The sequence below is a fragment of the Hirundo rustica genome, chromosome 18 (genome assembly GCF_015227805.2).
Source record: "Hirundo rustica isolate bHirRus1 chromosome 18, bHirRus1.pri.v3, whole genome shotgun sequence".
NCBI lineage: Eukaryota > Metazoa > Chordata > Aves > Passeriformes > Hirundinidae > Hirundo > Hirundo rustica.
In genome coordinates, this window is record NC_053467.1 from 93,674 (window position 1) to 113,057 (window position 19,384).

Below are 19,384 nucleotides of genomic sequence, written 5' to 3' on the forward strand. Positions count from 1 at the left end.
GCTTCAGAAGTCTTAAGAACTTATTGCCGACCTGGAAAAAAACAGAGAAATGAAGAGGGGGCTTCCTCCGGCAGCTTTGTATTGATGAGTATTCTGGGGACATTTTTAGTACCTAGAGATTCCAGAAATAATAAGCAACTTATGATGCTTCCTCCTGAAATCTGATTTTAATTATGGTTTTGGAATAGCACTTTTATCTCAGCTTGTGATGGTGAAATGTAGTTGCAGATGAGGATCACAGTTGTGTTCTTTGTCTGCCAAAATACCTTCTCTTGAGCACCTGCTATTTTCAGCCCGTCTGTGCAGGAACATGGTTCAGGCTGTCCCTCTTCTTGTTACAACAAATTGTTTTGATACTATATGCAGATAGAATTTGGGCCCAGAGCAGCAGTGTTGAAATTAGTCTGAGCCATCAGTCTCACCTCTATGGTCTCAGCATTGTTTATCTGCCACCATGGAAGATGCTGAAGTCAGGGATAATTTAGTACCATTTCTGTGGGTGAGCAAGGGGAAGAAGCACAGTGGTCTTGCTGAACCCATGTCTTGGATGACACAGAAAACTCACCAAAATTCAAACCCAGTTTTTGTCTCATCAAAAAGTAGGTAAATTGCAGTTTAATTAAAGGGCAGAATCTGTGCAGAGTATTTGCTGTTACTAAAATCCCACACAGAGGAACACAACTATGTATTTGCCTTCATTTGGATATGGAAATTAATCTAAATAAAGTTTCTTCTCTTTGCACCCTCCTTGTCCCTCAAGCCCATGCCTGGATTCTTCCTTCACCATCATTGCTCTGCTTATTTTAGAGCATCACCCTGCATATGGCAGAACGGATCCATGGTCTTGTGGCCTGAGGGACAGCTGTCAATACTAATGAGATCTAATACGGAATAATCAACTGGGAACTTAAATGTTCCAATCCATTAAGGTACTCCAGACATGCTGCAGCTAAACAAAAAAGCATTGTTGTTAGCGGTTTTTTTCAGTTTACCCTTTTAGAAGTGGGTGACATGTCTGTAAAGGGTTTTTGACAAACAGGGAGAAGACAGGATTCATTATATTTTGTATTAGGCTTTGAATCTAATTTTCAAATATATGCACTTATACTTCACCTGCTTTTATGTAAATATGTTTGGTATGCCTAATTTCCCATTAACACAGGTCACAAATTAAGTTTCTTATGCATTTATATAACGTCTGAACATGAATCACATAGAACTGCTGATTAAATGAATGCACCTGTTCAGGATTCATGTGTGCTTTGTGTCTGCACTTGTATGGGAATGTCGATCTATTCATGGGAATAGGTTAAAGCATTAGATGCTGATGCAGGAATTTTCCATATTTTTAACAATTCATAGGTTTTAAGAGGGATTTTTTTTTTGTCTTTTTTTTTTTTTTTTTTAATTTGTTAAACTTTTTCCTCATTTTTAGCACTGTTTTTTAGAGTGTAGTTCAAACTACTTTGACAGTCGTCTTCAGAAAATGTTTTGGCAAACAGAAACAGAAGCACAGAAAAGCCTGTGTAAGTAGTTCCAGTGTTGATCATTATATACATGAAGCTTGCTAATGCTGCTGTGAAATAGGTAAAATACTACATTAATTTTATAGACGGGCAAATGCTTTAATTTGTTTTTGCCTCTTAATTTTTCCAAGTAAGGCTGTGAGTCAGTAAGTACTATTATCCATGGTTCCAGAGCCTGTTAAGTAAATTTATTTCCTGCACATGTGTGTAAGCTCATTATTTACGTATAACCAGAACATCTGTAAGTGACAACTAGTTTAGAGGTTATATTATTGCACATGAATTAAAATATGCTCCTGTGTCATCCAAAGTCTCCTCACTTCTCTGGATGAGGGTCCAGTCCAAACGGATGTCTCATGGTCGCAGGTGTAGGAGATACCTGAATAGAACCCGTGTTGAATTCCTTCTGTCTGTTCCCATTTCCCCCAGCAGCTCTGGGTTGTCCTTGAGCAATCCTCCCCAGCCCAACCTACAGCATCTCTCCAGAGCTGAATGAGAAGAATGTGGACCTGATCTTCCTCTTGCTTCTCATTCTCCTCTTGGATGCTCTCAGTGGAGTGTGGCTGGGGTGGGGCCATCTTGGGTGATCTCCCTGGGAAAGAAATGGCAACACATTTCCTTTGTATCAGGAAAAGTTTGATTATTCACTAGTCAAGCTGAAATTCTCAAAAGCTTTTAGCACTTTCATTAGGTAGATTTGGGCATATTTGTTGTCGGTAGAGGAAAGAAGAGGGATGAAGCAGAATTACTGGGTTTTGGGTTGCCTTTAGGAGGTGCCCTATGTGGTGGCATACTAGGTATTTTAGAGTTGAAATTTGAAGAGAACTCATTTGGCACTTACAGTATTTTTCCAAAGCCTGATTTTAATCAGCCATATAACTGAAACCAACTCCTCCCAAGAATCCATCATAAAACTTAGTTTCTTACTCAAGATGTTTACTTTTTGAGCTAGCTCCTTGGCCAGATTTCCAGTGGAAGATTGCCTTTTTTTCCCATGGGAACGATTCCATCAGCAAACATCAACGCCCAAGTGAAATGAGGCATATTGTACCAGCATCTGTCACCAGCCTGCACTTACTGCCTGGGATGGTTTAAGGATGAAAGAAACCATCAGAGACCCCTCAGCCACTTTTGAGCACCATGTGAGAACTTGCTGGCAGTGGGTTACCCAGTGCTGACATGGGCTGCATGATGGCATGAGGCTGTAGTGGGAGAAACTGTGTGAACATTAGGTGGTAGGGTAAATTCAGTGACAGCTCAGTGTCTTTCTGCTCCAAGATGAGATGCTGGTCTCCTATGGTCCCTTGATAGATGTGGGCTTCCTGGCAACAGAGAGTGCATCAAATCAGCTAACATCATGTTAGCCCCATGTACCTGAGTACTGACAAACAACGTGAGCGTGGACATGCACACTGTTACCTAGAAGACATGAACTAGTAGAAATCAGAATACCCTTTAAACTGCTGTGATTTAAACCTAGGCTCAATCTTGTCTTAAAATCTACAGTGTCACTGAAGCAGGTAGAGCATCATCAGTGACTGAAATCTCTCTGTTTTCCTCAAATATTTTCTTTGCCGCAGTGAGGAGTTGCTTATACTTCTCTTAAACCTTATAAACATGACAAGTTTACATGAGAGTGAGTTGAATTCTCTTCTACATCATGTCTCACCATGAAAGAAAATTCCTGATTTCTGCTTGCAGTGTCTACGTGATGCCAAGTAGTATTTTAAGGGGCAGAAATAACAAAGCTGAGTCATCAGATCACGGTTTGAACTCATTTGGAGTTTAGGCCTTTGTAAGTCAGACGGTTACTCTTCTTTGTTGAGGAAGCACTAGGGGGAAGTAGAAGATGTGATGCTTTCAGGATGTCTGAAAGTAAGGTATTTCAGCTGCTTAAGAGGAACCATCCCATTGACCTTATGCCCTCCCCTGAGAGCATTAGGACAATTATAGACACTGATCAAACTGCCTCAAATTGTCCAGGGAAGTTGTGTCTGTCCCACCCCTGGAAGTGTTTAAGGCCAGGTTGGATGGGTCTTGGAGCAATCTGGTTTAGTGGAAGGTGTCCCTGCCTTTCAGAGAGGGGTTGAAACAAGACGGGCTTTAATGACCCTCTCAACACAAACCATTCTGTGATTCTATGGTTATGGACTGTGCCTCCAGGAATTTCCTTTAAAGAGGCAAAAAGAAAGAAACTAAGAAACAAAAATGTGTTCTCATCCACCAGGATCACAGCAAATCTTTTCCAAGGTTTCAGCCACATAACTTCACCACTCCCTTTGATAAAGCATTATTTTTTCAAGGTGTTTTTCTGATCCATTGGTTGGAAATGAGGGCAGCAGACACCTGGGATCAGAGCTGGCACCGAGGGCTGTTGGTGCTGCAGGGAAGCATTGTGGAAGAGAGGCAAAACAGGGTTCATCCATGGAGGAATGCTTTACCCTCCCACCCTTTGCCTTCCTGTCTGAGAAGAGACATGAAGAGCTGTTGCCTGCTCATGGTAGGTAGAAAGTTCAAAAAGAACTTTCAAACGATGGGTTCAAAAGTTCATTTGAATTGGAGTCACATAGATTAGTCTTCACTCCTGATTAGTGAGAAAAGTGCTCGTTGCATTAGATCAAACTGTGCCTTCATTTCTGTCTGTGAGCCCTGCAGGGCAGATGTGAACAGCCCAGCCTCATAGGGTCACACTGGTCTTTTGTCACCTCAGGAGTGAGTATTGTGTGAATCTGGTGTTTATTGCCTGACTGTATGGTATTCAAGAATCAGTCAAGATAGATTTGCTAAACCAAGCCCAGTCAGGCTTTCACTACAGAGGGGCAACATCTATGAAGTAGATGTACTCCAGCATTTGTGGTCGCCGTTGGGACCTTTGGCAGTACAGATTATGTTTTGCTGCCTTTCTGCAAAGAAGTACCACAGGCTGCAGAACCAGAGGGCACAGCTCTGTATGGCTCCTTTCCTGAAAACAGCCTCAAATTTTATACATCCTATTGTCAGTAAAAGGCAATGATGTACCCTCCCTCAACTCCTGCTGAATTGGTAATACCAGGGCTGGTAATGGTGAGCAGAAATGTGCTCTGTGCATCCTGCGTTATCTAAAATCTCTTGATGGTTTGGAAAAGCTGGATAAATTACTTAGTCAATTTAAATTGAAGGCAGATCTTTAGCATAAGATTTGCTCATTTTATTTCTTCCAAGTTATTTAGGATCTCTGTACTGTATTGGTCTAACAAACACCAATATCAAAATTTGACTGGTGGGATTTTTTGCTGATAAAGCTCCCATAAAATTCATCCCCACCAGCAATTTTTTCTTATGAGAATTGGAGCGGTGCTTGCAACATGTATTTTAGGGTTAAGGATTTGACCAGAGGGCAGAGTGGATTGTAGAACACAAAGGCTGCATGGTTTTCAATTAGACAAAGGGTGTAAAGCTAAACTCCATGCAGAGACCTTTGTTGCAAGCACACATATTTTCTGGTTTTACACGGATTACTATGAGTGTGTATTTAGCCACATGGGTTATTAAATACAACTAATGAAATGGCATTTTCCTCCTTTACAGAGGTTACCCACACCACATTATTTCTTAGAGGCTTTTCGTTCTCTCTTCCTGTTATACCAGACCCCTTAAACAAGCACACAAGAGGAGATCCCCACCAGCAGCAAACATGTTGATCTGGCACAGGGAACCGCAACTAAAGCTTCCTTAGGGTTGTGACATCATGCTGCCTGTCAATTGTGGTTCTGGTAGCCAAACAAAAAACTCTTGTTCATCCTATTTGAATGTTTATTGTAGAATTAATTAGCAGAAGTTTGCATAGCTCCAGCCACTTTCTGACAGATTTTAATATGTTTCCAACCTTTCCTGAGCTCTCAGCTGATGGGCAGTAGAAATGCACAGAGATAATTTGCATCTCTGTTGTTTGCTGCTTTTGACCAAACATAAAATATCTTCAGTTAATTCCCGCCATGCTTACAAGATAACCAGTTTTGATTCTGCTGCCGGCATTGTTTGGTGTGTTCCCTCTGCTTAGTCCAGTGCATCAGATAAATGGAGGTGTAGAACATTCAGGCTTTTTTTCAGTAAAGTCAAAGAGTACTTTATTCTTATTGATGTAATTTCAAAATGATTGAATGTACTTTTCTTCTCATAAGTGCTTCCTAATTTTATGTCTAACCCTGTTGCACTTTGAAGGGTACCTAACTGCAGTCAGTTAAAAATCTGACAAACTGCAACCATTTTAATTTACTCTAAACTCTGAGTGCTTTTTCCAGAGGTTTAAATTTACTAAAATAAAAATGAAGGAGGAAGATCAGCAGCAGTTCTCCATAAGGGAGAAGGATTCTCCATTACCTGCAGAGCTTGGATTTATTTGGTAAACACAGGGATCACAAGATTGAGAGTCACTTCCATTGCAGAGCTGTAGCAAGATTGTCTTAACATTTTGGAAAGGCTTTTCTTAGGATGGGGGCTCAAACAGGAAAATGTAGGGCTGCTGAGTAAAACAGTAACAAAAATTCAATCTTAGTTTTGAGGGGGAGACCAAAGGAAAGGGACAACAGCTGTTCTCCAAGGCCAGCTCCTGCTCAGCATGTGCCACATGTCTCCCCACAGCCCCTTGCTTGCTGTCTGCTTTGCTGCCTCCTGCGGAATCCCGGGAATTGCCCTGCTCACTCTGGGAGTGAACCCTCTCACTGGGGCCCTGGGAGCCTTCAACATCTTCCTCTACACGTGCTGTTACACACCACTGAAGAGAATGAGCATTGTCAACACATGGGTGGGAGCTGTTGTCGGGGCCATTCCCCCCGTGATGGGCTGGACTGCAGCTACCGGGAGTCTGGATGCTGGTGAGTATAAAACCCTTTCATCAGGGCGAGTGGTTGCCAGGGTAGCTAAAGAACCTACACAAAAGGCAGTAAACTTTGTTCTTTATGCTTGTTGACCTGACCAGGCCATGTTGGACACAGCTTGCAGCAGCCTGGTTTAGTTGAAGGTGTCCCTACCCATGGCAGAGGGTGGAAAGAGATGATCTTTAAGGTCCCCTCCAACCCAAACCATTCTGTAATCCTGTGGTAAGCTTCGAAAGCAGCTAATTTTGGTAACATTCTCCTTACACAGGTATTTCAGGGCAAACCTGCATCATGTCCTATTGAATATATGTTTTGACCATCTTAAACCAAAAAAAAACAAAAACAAAAAAAAAAAAAAAAAAAAAAAAAAAACAAAAAAAACAAAAACAAAAAAAAAAAAAAAAACCAAAAAAAAACCCACCAAAAAAACCCCAAAACAAACAAACAAACAAACAACAACAACAACAACAACAAAAAACAGAAGGAAAACAGTATCTTTGCTGTTCACATAGGAGAAAATGTTACATAATTTCAGGATTCAAACTGTATTCAGGATTAAAACCATATCCAGTAAGATCCAACTTGCAAGGAACTTGCAGCTGGAAAATTCCCAGATGTGTTTCACTGTGTTTCCACAAGCAATAAAATATCCTGAGAAGATTAATTTATTGGTATATTTCTTAATTACCCATTGCTGAACTGTAAGTTATAAATGCTCCTTCCTCCCTCCTTGAAAAGCAAACGAAGATTTCTGTTTTAGTAACTGTGAACCGTTTTTACATCCCTTGTAAAACACTGATCTCTTCAGCAGCTCAACTCTGGCACAATCAGGCCTTGTTTTTCCTGCCAGCTAGAAACTCAAGAATCAAAGTGGCTCTACAAACTTACAGTCTGAAGCAACTAATGAAGTGCAATTAATAGGTCTGTTAAGAATTGGTTTAGCGCACACTCATCCCACAGGAGGGCATATTTAAGGCTGAATAATACTTTCAACAACAAGGCTTTTAACTAGAAATTATCAGAATTTGTGTGAAATCTGTTCTTTATGCACTTCCTAATGAAAGTCCATCTGAGTTGGCTTTGTGTCCACATGTTCCCACACAGATCTAAACCAGACCAAGGATGGAAGGTGGTGTGGGGTTGGTTTTTTTTTTTTCATTGTGCACTGCTTCAATGCAAATGTTTGCTTCTCTGAAATTTACTTAGACCTAGAAATTAAATGTGAGAATATTTATAGTGTTTTGTGTTAAGGAGTGCATAACAGACATTGTTAGCAGCGCTGTACTTTAGAGGAGAAGAGGGGACATGATAAAAAAGGCACTGAGGTGCTGGAGCATATCCAGGGAAGGGAATGGAGCTGGGAGAGGGGCTGGAGCAGCGGGAGGGAGCTGGCAGGGATGGCTCAAACTGTAGAAATGGGGGCTCAGAGGGGACCTTCTGGCTCTGCACAACTCCCTGACAGGAGGGGGCAGCCAGGTGGGGGTTAGGCTCTGCTCCCAGGGAGCAAGAGACAGGATGAGAGGAAACAGCCTTGAGTTGTGCCAGGAGAAGTTTGGACTGGATATTAGGGAAAAAATTTCCTTCACAGAACGGGTGGTCAGGGATTGGAACGGACTGCCCATGATAGTGATGGAATCACCATTCCTGGAAGTGAAAAAATGTGTGGATGTTGTACTTGAGGACATGGTTTAATAGTGAACATGGTGCTGGGGTGATGGATGGACTTGATCTGAAAGGACATTTCCAACTTTAACGATTCTGTGATTCTACAGAATTAATTAAAGCCAAAATATATATTTTTAAGATCCTTGTAATTCTGGCTGCAGATACTTAGACCTTGACTCTAACATTGTTTGGGGCTTAATGTGTTGGTTTTAACACTATTATAGAGTTAGTGTCTGAGGATGACTCTCGTGTGCCTGTGCTTCACCTGCACAGTTCAGCCTGAGGAGCTAGAGTGCAGGGCTGCATGTCTCCAAAAGCCCTTGCTGTAGAGGCCAGTGAAAGCCCAGCATGTTAAACTGACACTGATCGTCCTTAGGTTTAATTTGTCAACTTGTCCTTTGAGACCTATTTCGCAAAGAGCAAAGCTGTCCCAGTACAGCATCAGACAGGGCAGCAGGCAGCCCCACTGGTGCCCAAGTAAGCGCTTCCTCTCTAACTTGCAACTAAAATGTGGTTATGTGTCCCTATGCTAGCTCTGCTGTGGAGGGAATGATCCCTGGCAATGATGCCGTCAGTAGAAGATAACTTTAAGCCACCCAAGCAGACTTTGTCAGAACATGATAGTCTGGTGCATAACTAGTGTGTTCTGTGTAGGTAAAACTTCTTATAATCACCTCCCAATCTGCGTCAGGGAGGCTAGGTGGCTTATTTAATAGAGAAAGAAATGTTATTAAGCTGATACTAGTGCTTGTAATGGATCACACCTGGGGAGATTCTTGAAAACAGGGACTGGAATGTAATATTTTAGTACATTTCAGTATTAAATGAAAACAAAGAAAATCCCCAACACAAACCCTACAAACACTTTGACAGAAAAAAGAAGTAACTAGAAGAAAAGGATGGCATTTTAGACTGTGATTTTCAGCATTAAACATTCTGCTTTTGCAAATAGGAGAGTTCAGTCCCTGGCAGCATCGCATCCATGCAGAATATAGGCAGGCATCCATACACAACGTGCAGGCCTGCATCCCTTCCCTAACCAGCCTGATCTCGGTTGTTGAACTCATTAATAATGTGCAATTAGTGGGGAGACTTAACCTAGTTTTAGGTAGAGGTGTGAAAATGCCTTTGCACCTCATTTTAAAAAAATCATTCTACCCGATAACAAAAAATGTGAAAGAAGGGAGGCAGGAAACTAATGAGAAGGAAAGTTCTCACCACTAAAGTGGTGGGTTTTTGAGTTTACATTTTCCTGTGGATTTTCCTTCCTTGTAATCATCTCACAGCAGCCACATTGTTGTACGTGTTGCTGGTTATAGGGAAAACGATATTTAAGCCCTTTTATTACCATTTGTGGGGGAAGCTAAGTGTTAAACTGTTTTGTATAACAGTTGGGACGGCTATGTCTGCTTCCTTCAGGAATTCCATGGCACGGATGCTCTGAGATATTTTGTCCTTTGTGAGAGCTGGAGATGGTTCCTTAGAGAGTTCAAGATGGTTCCTTATTTCCAGTTTCAGAGCTAATAACAAAGTATCTCAGAGTGGAGAAGCCTTGTTTTAATTTGTCTTCATTTTGTTGGTGGCTTTCAAAGATTAATACCTTGGCAGTTTCTTGCACAAGAAACTAATACTGTGTATTTATCGATAGAAATCTTGGACCCTCATATTTCCAGTGATGCAAGCACTTACTGTAATTTATAGAATAATCATAGAATCATAGAGTGGCTTGAGTTCGCAAGGAACCTTAAGGACCATCCTGTTCCAACCCCCTGCCATGGGCAGGGACACCTTCCACTATACCAGGTTGCTCCAAGATTCATCCAACCTGGCCTTGGACACTCCCAGTGATGGGGTAGCCGCAGCTGCGCTGGGCAGCCTGTGCCAGGGCCTCACTGCCCTCTGAGAAATTTCTTATACTATACATCTTTGCAGATCTCATGGTACTTCCCAGGAATGCTGGGTTCCATTTCTGCCCTGACAGGTAACTTTAATTATATGCTCTTGAGCCTGATTGAGCCTCCTTCCCCCAACCCTGGATTTTGTGCCAATGTAATTTAGGGAAAACCTCCCATTTCAAAAGCAAAAGATAAGGTTATCTCTGAGAAGATGTGGAATTCCTTATTGTGGGTTTGGGGCGGGGGGGTGGGGTGTTTTTTTAATGGCTGCTGTTTGAAACTGATGAAAGATGGGGAATGGTAATATATCCTTGCTGGGGGAGTGAGTACAGGTGAGATGGTCAGAAGTGCATGATAAATGTGATTTATCACATGGATATCACTGCCATGTATTCGGGGTATTTATGCAGAACTTAACTGCCAGCCTGTGATTTGCAGTAACATGTTTGCTTCCTTGAAAGCAGATTTCATTGCTCCTTCGTGGGACTATTTGTTTCTGAAGAGATCTGTTTTTCTAGTAAATAAAGATAGCTTCAAATTATTTTACAAGGAAATGACTAGCAGGAAAATAATGACATTCGCTTAAAACCTTAAGTGATAGCAGAGAGACATGAAGACAGATCAAACTTGGCAGTGTCTCCTGTTCTGTGCCAGATCCCCCTCCTGCATGGGATCCACAAGCAGAAGAACTCCTGGCTGTGCCACAATGCTGCTGAGCTTGTGCACGGGGATCCTTAGAAAGAAACAGAGCTATTTATTTTGGTGTGAAAGAGGCACACTGCATTCATACCTTAAATTACCCTTGCACTGCTGTTCTTTCTCCCCGGACTAATGTCCACTTAAATTTGTTATTTCTAGTTAACAGATAACTGAATCTGGAGTAAATGTCTCCAAATACCACAGCCCATTTTTTGCCTTGCATTTCGTAGAATCATAGAATGGTTTGGATTGGAAGGGACCTTACAGATTATCCCATTCCAGCCCCCTGCCATGGGCAGGGTCACCTTCCGTTAGACCAGGTTGCTCCAGCCCCGTCCAGCCTGGCCTTGGATACTTTCAGGGATGGGGCAGCAGCAGCTTCTCTGTGCAACCTGTGCCAGGGCCTCACCACCCTCACAGCCAATTTCTTCCTAATATCACATTTAAATTTCCCCTCTCAATTTAAGCCCGTTCCCCCTTGTCCTGTCACTACATTATCCTGCAGATGTTGTTCTCAGGCTTCCTTGTAGCCCATTCAGATCCTGGAAGGTGCTGTGAGTTCTCCATACAACCTTCTCCTCCTCCAGGGTGAACAGCCCCAATTCTCTCAGCCTGTCCCCATAAGGAAGATGCTTCAGTCTCCTTATCAACTTTGTGGGCTCCTTTGGATTTGCTCCAACAGTCCCATGTCCTTCTTACCCTAGGGGACCAAGAACTTACGTACTTCTTCCACTGACCGTGCTCTTCTCTGCTGAAGGCTGGATCCCGCTGGCAAGCAGGATCAGTGCCACAGAGTTCATACAAACCACCCAGTGAGATGCAAGTGACAAGCAGGGCTCCTCAACATAATGTGCTTATCAGTTAAAGGGATTTATTCTGAGTAGGTGGTGGCAGAGCAGATAAGGGCCGTGACAGTGGGGCAGACATTGCAGAGCCGTAGTGGCTCAGGAGCCATAGGTATTACTGCACCAAAGAATGTTTATCTCAAGAGACTGTTTAGTTTATCAGATGCTTCACTCTTGGTCTCATTTCCCTGAAAGACATCTTGTACTGATTTTCATTCATTTTCAGAAATTTCAATAATTCCTCAGGGTATGGAATTTTTAGACTCAGTATCAACTGTAATCATGTGGAGGCTGATTTTTAAATTGCCTTTACTTTGTAATTCAAATTGTGTTGTATGGTAGACATTAATTATGTCAGCCAGCATCTATTTACAAAAGGGGACTTAAAAACGGGCAGTTCTTATCAGCTAGTGACATTTGGCAGATGGATGGTTTCAGTAACCAAAAAAGGAGAATAGGAAAGAGGGGGGCCTTTGCCCAACCTGCCAAAGGCTGGAGTCTCTCACACCTTCCCTGGTGTAGCACTTGTCTGACAGTAGGAGGGAGAGCAAAACAACAGCTTAATTGCATGCAAAACAAGCTTGGATATCTTTGTGTCCCTTCCAGTTAAGAACTTGGAGCTTTCAAAGCCCCTTGAAGTGGGAACAGGTCTGGGAGCCAGCTGCCAGAGCAGGGCAATTCCAGTGTCCTGCTGCTGGAGGAGAGGAGGCTCTGGCTATAAACTCCCACTGGTAAACTCAGCTTTTCAAGGGTTTCGCTTCCCAGATGAAAGAGCAGAATTTGTGGTCTGTTGCAGAGGAAACTGAGATATTCATGTCACTGACATATGAGACTTGGAGCTGGGGGCCCAGTAGTATGCTTTGTGGGGGTAAAAACTGTAAAAAATGAGGCAGAGGGACAATACTAGTGAGCAGCTGGTCTGAATTTAGGACAAAAGCCAGTGGGCTGTTTTTTTCTTCCCTTCCATCTTCATAAGAGACAAAAGAAATGGCAGTTCCACTGCTGGGGCACCTGGGAGCTGACCCCACAAGTTCACAGGCAGCGTGCCCTTTGCCTGGTTCTCTAACCCATGTGTAGCTGATGGGGGAGCCCCTTGCCCCTGGGTGTGAAACACAACACCCACAGAGAAATCAGGATGGGGGGACTCCTACTCCTGGGCTAGTGGTAGCCATGCCAGAGCCTGAAAGAGATGGCCGATTAGGAGCCACTGCATGGCTCTGCAGGCTTGCAGTCTTCTGCTGGGTCTCGTCCTTTGGTAAATGCTTCCTAAACATATTTGCAGAAGACTGTATTTTCATCTTACCCAACAGGCTCTTTAATAGCATCTGTTGCTGGGGTTAGCTAAAGAGAGTTATATATGGTGTTGTTTCCCCAGCCTTGCCTGTGTAATGAAAGGTGTTGCCCTGCGAGGTTTTTGGCTGCAATAACCTGTTGTGTGTCACACAAGAAGTGTGCATGCCTGTACGTATCCGTACACACAGAGCTTTTTTCCATGTGGTGAGCGTACCTGAGGACACCTGGCTTCCTTCTGTTAAAGGCAGAAGCCAGAAACACTCTCTCAAGGTGAAAAATCCCACAGCCAACTTCATTTCCTATTCCTGGTGGATGCTGAGGATGCTTTTGTTTTGCAGACAAGCCAAACACATGGCCAGCATCCCCTTCCCTTTCAGTGCTGCTGCAGAGGAGTCTATTGCAGCCCCTAGATGTTCCTGTTCCACAGGCCTTTTGTGCCATTCTTCAAAAGAAACAGCTATTGAAACCCCTGACCTTGAAGCTTTTGAGTTTTCCAGTGTTTTCCTCTCATCGCCCTTGGTTTCCATGACGGTGTAACCTTGGAGGGGCACAATGCGAGCTGGGCCATGCATCCCACACTGATAGCCGGGACCATTGTCCCAGCCCAGGGACCTTGTGTGGAGCTTTACAAGTGATATTTTCCCTTTTTCCTCTCAAGGCTGCTTTGCCGCTCTCGTGCCATCCAGCACAAGCTGTAGCATCTGCTTTTGTTTTCCAGTGGGAGCAGAAGTGCTGTTTGTTGTCTTGCTATGGTGCTGATGTGGGCAAAAAGGAGGGTAATTGCATCAGTTTGGTTAAAATTAGTGTCTAGGTAATTCCCGAATGTCTTTGTGTTTGAGAAGGCTTCATAATTGCAAATTAGGGTGTAAATTTTGACTAGCTAATCCCGTTCCTAATTCCAAAGACAGTGGGAAGAATTAAGTAGCTGGTAACATTTCTCTTCAGGAGGGATGATATTAGGACAGTATCTTGTAAAAAAACTCGTAACTGGAGGTCAGTTGATTTAACAATCATTTTCCATCACCAAAACAAGCTGAAGCAAAGGCAGTAATGATTGTTCCTTCTAGCTCTCCTTCACTAACAAAAAATGCAGCCAAGAGCTGAACAAACCAGTCCTGATGAATCAGGACATCACAGTGTGTTCTGGCCATGGCTCTCCAAACCACCGTGAATCTTTGTGCCAATAGCCCCAAATAATCCTTTAAGATTGGGTTAAATCTGAAGTGGGCAACTAGACTTTGACAAGATTTTAAAATCTTTCTTTCTTTACCCCCAGAATTGCTCATAGTTGGAAATCTCCAGGGAAAACTACTGTGTTAAACTTGTGAATGAACATAAAGAAAAGAGAGAAAATAAAGGTTTTGGAGTCTATTTTCTACGTTTCTCGTGAATGTAATATCCTGTAAAATTTATGTAGGACTGTGGTGAAGAGTTTGGGACTGGTTGTGTGAAAATTTCTTGTAGAAAAGGTGGAAAAGGCAGCCTGAGACAGCACGGGTGCACACAAACAGGTGGATACAGCTGACCAAGTCAAATCTCTGAGCTCTAATCTACCTTGTGTGGATTAAAGAAGAGTAATTTGTTCAACGTCTCTTAAGGGAAGAAAGCCAGTTGTGCGCTATCAAGTAAAACGGTGTGTGGTTGTTTCCTAACTATGATCCATTACGAGGCTGAGTTTACACTGCCAAAGCCTTTCCCTCCCTACAGCAGCCAAACTCGTACCCGTTTCCTAGAGACAAAAGGCCGGTGCTTTCCTCTCCTAAATCACAGCTACCAATGTCTGGAAATGATTTTAAAATTCCTTCACGTTATTCAAGGCAGAGGAATTACTAAAATTGTGCTTTAAGCAAAACAGCATTCTTAGGTTGCCAAGGCAGTAAACACCAGCTTTGGGAAATGCAGTTAAGATTTCAACATCTGTTTTGGAGCTGATATTTAACTATTCCATGTTTATTTTAATGCCTGGTTGGCCGCTTCCCAGTTATGCATATGTAGCACCAAAGCAAAGAGAGAAGCAGCAAGTCTGTTCTTGAACTGATGCTACAGGTTAGCTCTCCTCTCCTCTCCTCTCCTCTCCTCTCCTCTCCTCTCCTCTCCTCTCCTCTCCTCTCCTCTCCTCTCCTCTCCTCTCCTCTCCTCTCCTCTCCTCTCCTCTCCTCTCCTCTCCTCTCCTCTCCTCTCCTCTCCTCTCCTCTCCTCTCCTCTCCTCTCCTCTCATGTTAACTAGTGGTCAGAGCTCATGGCCTGCAAGGACTTAAACCCTAAAAGCCATTTTCTGGCCGCCTGTTCTTAGGGGCTCTTCCTGCCCAAGGACTTAGTCTGGCTCCTGCATTGATATTGCTCTATCACCCGAGATTTGGACCATCCATCAAATGAGATCATCATAAAATGCTCTAGAAGGAGCAAACCATGAAATTTTAATAAAGATTTATGAAGAGCCGCATGGCCTTCTTGACACTTTAAAGAGCAGAACTTCAGAAGGGTGTGCTTCTTGCTCTTTTAATTCTGAAAATTAGACTGTCAGCTGCTGCAGTTTGCAAACTCAAAGTCACTAGCTGCTTTTGGAAGTCTCATCTCACACATATTTCCAAATCTTACCCAAATTTATTGAACTGTAAAACATCCAAGCAGTTGCTGAATGACTGTGAAATTTAGTATCCTGTTTGTTTTAGGACAAGTGCAATTTATAAAGCTTCAGTATTTCACTAGATAAAAATATATTTACAGAAAGAACCATTTTCTATCTTCTTGAATGCCAGTTGACATTTTTGCCTTATCTTAGATATTAAAATAAAAAATCTCAGCTTGTTCTTGATTATTAAAAAGGAGGTCTATTACTATTTAAATAAATCACAAAGTGTTTAAGAAAATAAATAATAGTTTAAACTTAAAATTCATGAGGAATAATAAAACCTGTTATTTATCTTGAGCTCTGTGGGTGCTTTAAGACCTACCTGGTTCTCTGTGATCGCTGAAATTTTGAGATGATTTAACACAGTGAAAAGAGATGGAAGAATAGGAACTCAGGAAGAAAATATTTTATTCCTGTTTCGCATACAAGAGTGAAAGAGTTCTGGAGACCTGGCCCTTGTTTTCTTTAGGTGATTTCATTTTTTTCCAAAATCAGACAGGACTGATCTGACACATTATTGGGATTTCTAAGTGTCTGCTGAATCAGTCCCAGGTTCTCACACTTGGAGAGAAGAATTAGTCATAAATGGGCTCAATTGCAGCAATTAAAAATTTGGCCAAAAAGACTAAGGAATTTGGGATATCCACAAGCCAGCCAGGTCCTTGTGGTCCTGCAGTTTATGAACTGTTGCAAAAAAGAGAGATCTGAGTTCCTGTCAGTCTGCCTGTTCTCAGATTTCCACAAGCTGTGGAGGACCCAAGAGACCCAAAGGTGCTGGATGTCCCTGGGTGTCCTTGGGTGCTGGCTGTCTCTCACTGCCCAAGCAGTGGCTTTGCTTTTGTGAACTCTGAGCCAGGTCCAAGTGTTCCAGTTGGGAACAGCCTTGTCTGATGTTCACTTAATTATAAACTCTGTAGAGAAAAGGGAGATTTGCAATGATTAAGCTGAGTTCCCAAACTGTTGGGAATGGCACAGAGGCCGTAGAGTAGACTCAGCTGTGTTTGGAAGCAGATTAGTCTCCCGAGCTTGTCTCACTGTAATATTGCTTAAAAACACTGCTGACTCTATTATGACATAGTTAATATTCATCTGGTAATTAATGAGTGTTACAATGTCTGCTCTGGGCTTGACAGGTTTCTGACTGTGAGCTCATTTGATGCTGAATTGGACTGTACCGTGTACTGTGCTTTGCAAGTCATCAGTCTTACATGACACTTAAAAGTCTCTGACAACCTGGCAATCTCTGCCTAAGCCAAGGAAATTACAGGATGTCCAGGCACATGGGAACTGAACAAAAAGATTGGGTCAGTTAAAGTCCTCATAATAGGCTGTTAAATTGTTTCACTGTTCAACTTCTCTGTAAAATATCAATTATCTCAATGGTTGTAATGTAATCAAAGTAATTAAATTCCAAAGGCTTGCATGTAAAAACCAGAGCTCTGTAAATGGGAATCCAGCCTCAAGTATTTTAGTTGGTCTGTTTGTGTTTAAAAGTTTCTCCAGATGACTTTTTTTTAATGGTGTCATCATTAGAGAACTGTTAAAGGGCTTTCTGTGTTTGAGGTTTAGGGTGTGTTTCAAGCTTGGCTGCGCACAACATTTGAACAACTGAATAAGCAAAACCTGCGTTAGAGTTGAAACACAGGGATGCAGACACAGGTCTGGAGCCGTGGGAAGCAGGGACAGGCCCTGGCTTCATTTGCTTAAGAGTCTTCAGCTGATGGATAATTGTGGCTTACCTTTACCTAAGTTCTGAACAGTGACAGGCTAGTGTCTCTAAAGCACTTCAGATGTGATACTTGAAAAATACTGCTCTCTTAGGTGTAGCATATTGAGGATATTGCCTCCGTTCATGTGTTTTACAAGAATAGGAAAAAGCTAAAGAGTGACTTATGACAAGAACATTTTCCCTGTTGTTTCTTCTGATGTAGGGAGAACTGCTCCTTCAGTAAGTTTAATTCTGGTTTATTTCAGCAGAGCTGCTCCCTCAGGTTTCAGCAGAACTGAATCAAACACTGTTCTGTTAGGGCCAAAATGGTTTTTCTGGCTATGATATTCTGAAATTATTGGTAATTTTGGGGTACACCATTTTCAACTGTCTCAGAAGGTTCCAGTTGAGAAAAGGTTCTAACATCCACATCCAAAAAATTGATTTAAGAAGGATTGAGTAGCTGGATTTGAAGCATTTTGGGCCATAAATCAGGAAATGGAGTGACCTAATTGTGGCCTTCCAGTACCAGAAGGGGCCTGAAAGAAACATGGAGAGAGACGATTTACACAGGTCTGGAGTCACAAGGGGGAATGGCTTCACACTGACAGAGAGCAGGTTTAGATTAGATGCGAGGGAGAAATTCTTCCCTGTGAGGGTGCGGAGGCTCTGGCACAGGGTGCCCAGAGAAGCTGTAACTGCCTCATCCCTGGAAATGTCCAAGGCCAGGATGGACAGGGCTTGAAGCAGCCTGGTGTAGTAGAAGGTGTCCCTGCTCATGGCAGGGAGTAGAATGAGAGGACCTTTAAGGTCCCTTCCAAACCATCCTGTGATTCCCATTACATCACCTGGAAATCGTGGCAGACAATGTTGTTTTGAAAGCTGCACACCCAAAGTATGTGTGTCTACCTCTGTGCTTCATGTAATCGACTTCCAGAGGTACACACCTCACGGAGTATTGTTCTTTGTTGAAAAAAGCAGTGAGATGTGTCTTTTTCACCACTACTGGATTTATAAGCTGCTGGAAACCTGCATGAAGTCTAATGGAGAGTTCCTTCACTGGTGATAAGGTAGGGGGAAGAAAGGCAATTTTGCAAACCAGGATTATTTGCATGACAGCACCAGTGCGAGTTGTGCTGTTAGAGACAAGAACTAGGTGTGCTCAGCTCCAAGGAATAGATGGAGAAGAGATCTGAACCATGAAGCTGTTCAGAGGTCACAGTGACTTGGGGAGTTGCTGGGGAAGAATTTGAATACCTTAACCTGTTTGCAGATAATTGTTGCTGCTTTTCTCAGGTCATTAGGAAAATGCTGTCTGCGTGGCTCCATTTGGAGAAGTTTCCATAGAGAATGAGCTCATGGAGGCAGGGAGTTGCAAATAAAGTATTTTAATGTGAGAGCAGAGGGTTTGGGAGCTGGAGAAACAACAATAAAACCCAAGAATGCCTATAACATTGCAAGAGCCTTGGGGGATTTTTTGTGTCTTCAGATAAAATTAGTGAAGGGAGCTTGGTGTAAGGGCCTCCTGGAGGCTCACTGAAATTAGCACATGAGCTGCTTCTGCTTTGATAAACCCTGCACTGTGTCCTAGGAAGAGCTGTGGAAATGAGGCGCTTCCACAGATTCTTTTTAAATGTGAAAGTAGTTAATTAGTTTGTATAGAGTTACTTCATCAAACTGGTTAGAAGTTTCTGCACTTGGTTTGAAGGAGTAAGTTCTCCATCTCCTGTTAGTTCATTAACAGCTTCTGCCAGTTCTGCCCCCTGCCCAGGTCCATGATGGAGCTTGTCCTGTGCCAGGAGCAGTTCCCTTCCTCATGCAGTGGGCAGACAGAGGGCTTGGCCTTGCTCCAGCCTACCAGGATGTGGTGTTTCCCCAGGTCTCAGGAGCAGCAGCTTGTCTTCCTTTTCCTCTGTCACTGAGCCGGGCTCCCTGTGTCTGGTCAGTGCAACCACTGCTCTGCCCACTGACTTTTTTCTTCCCTGGACACACCAACTCAGGAACCTGAGAGTAGAATCTAGAGGCTCCCAGGAATACAGTCTCTTGCCCAATTTCGCTTAATTCCCACCAATCTTCCCTCAGGTAGAGACAGTTGGTGCAGGAACCATTTAGCAGTAGTTCTTTAGAAAGAAGTGACTTGCTGAAATGCTTTTCAAATTAAGTGCTCCAGAACCAGACAAACCACCATGCTCCAAACCCTGTGTGAATGCCATGAAAACCAGAGGTTCCTTATGGGGCTGCCCTGTCTCTGTAGAGAGCAGTGCC

General features: G+C 42.8%; 1 protein-coding gene across 3 annotated transcripts in view; it reads left to right on the forward strand.

Moving 5' to 3' along the window:
• The window catches only part of LOC120760917 (protoheme IX farnesyltransferase, mitochondrial), a 92,950-nt gene that overhangs the window by 71,195 nt on the left and 2,371 nt on the right, over nucleotides 1–19,384 (forward strand). For all 3 annotated transcript variants that reach the window (XM_040081684.2, XM_040081683.2, XM_040081685.2), the window contains exon 6: nucleotides 6,147–6,379. In XM_040081684.2, coding sequence (XP_039937618.1) covers nucleotides 6,147–6,379 — 233 coding nt within the window. The remainder of the gene's footprint in view (nucleotides 1–6,146; nucleotides 6,380–19,384) is intronic.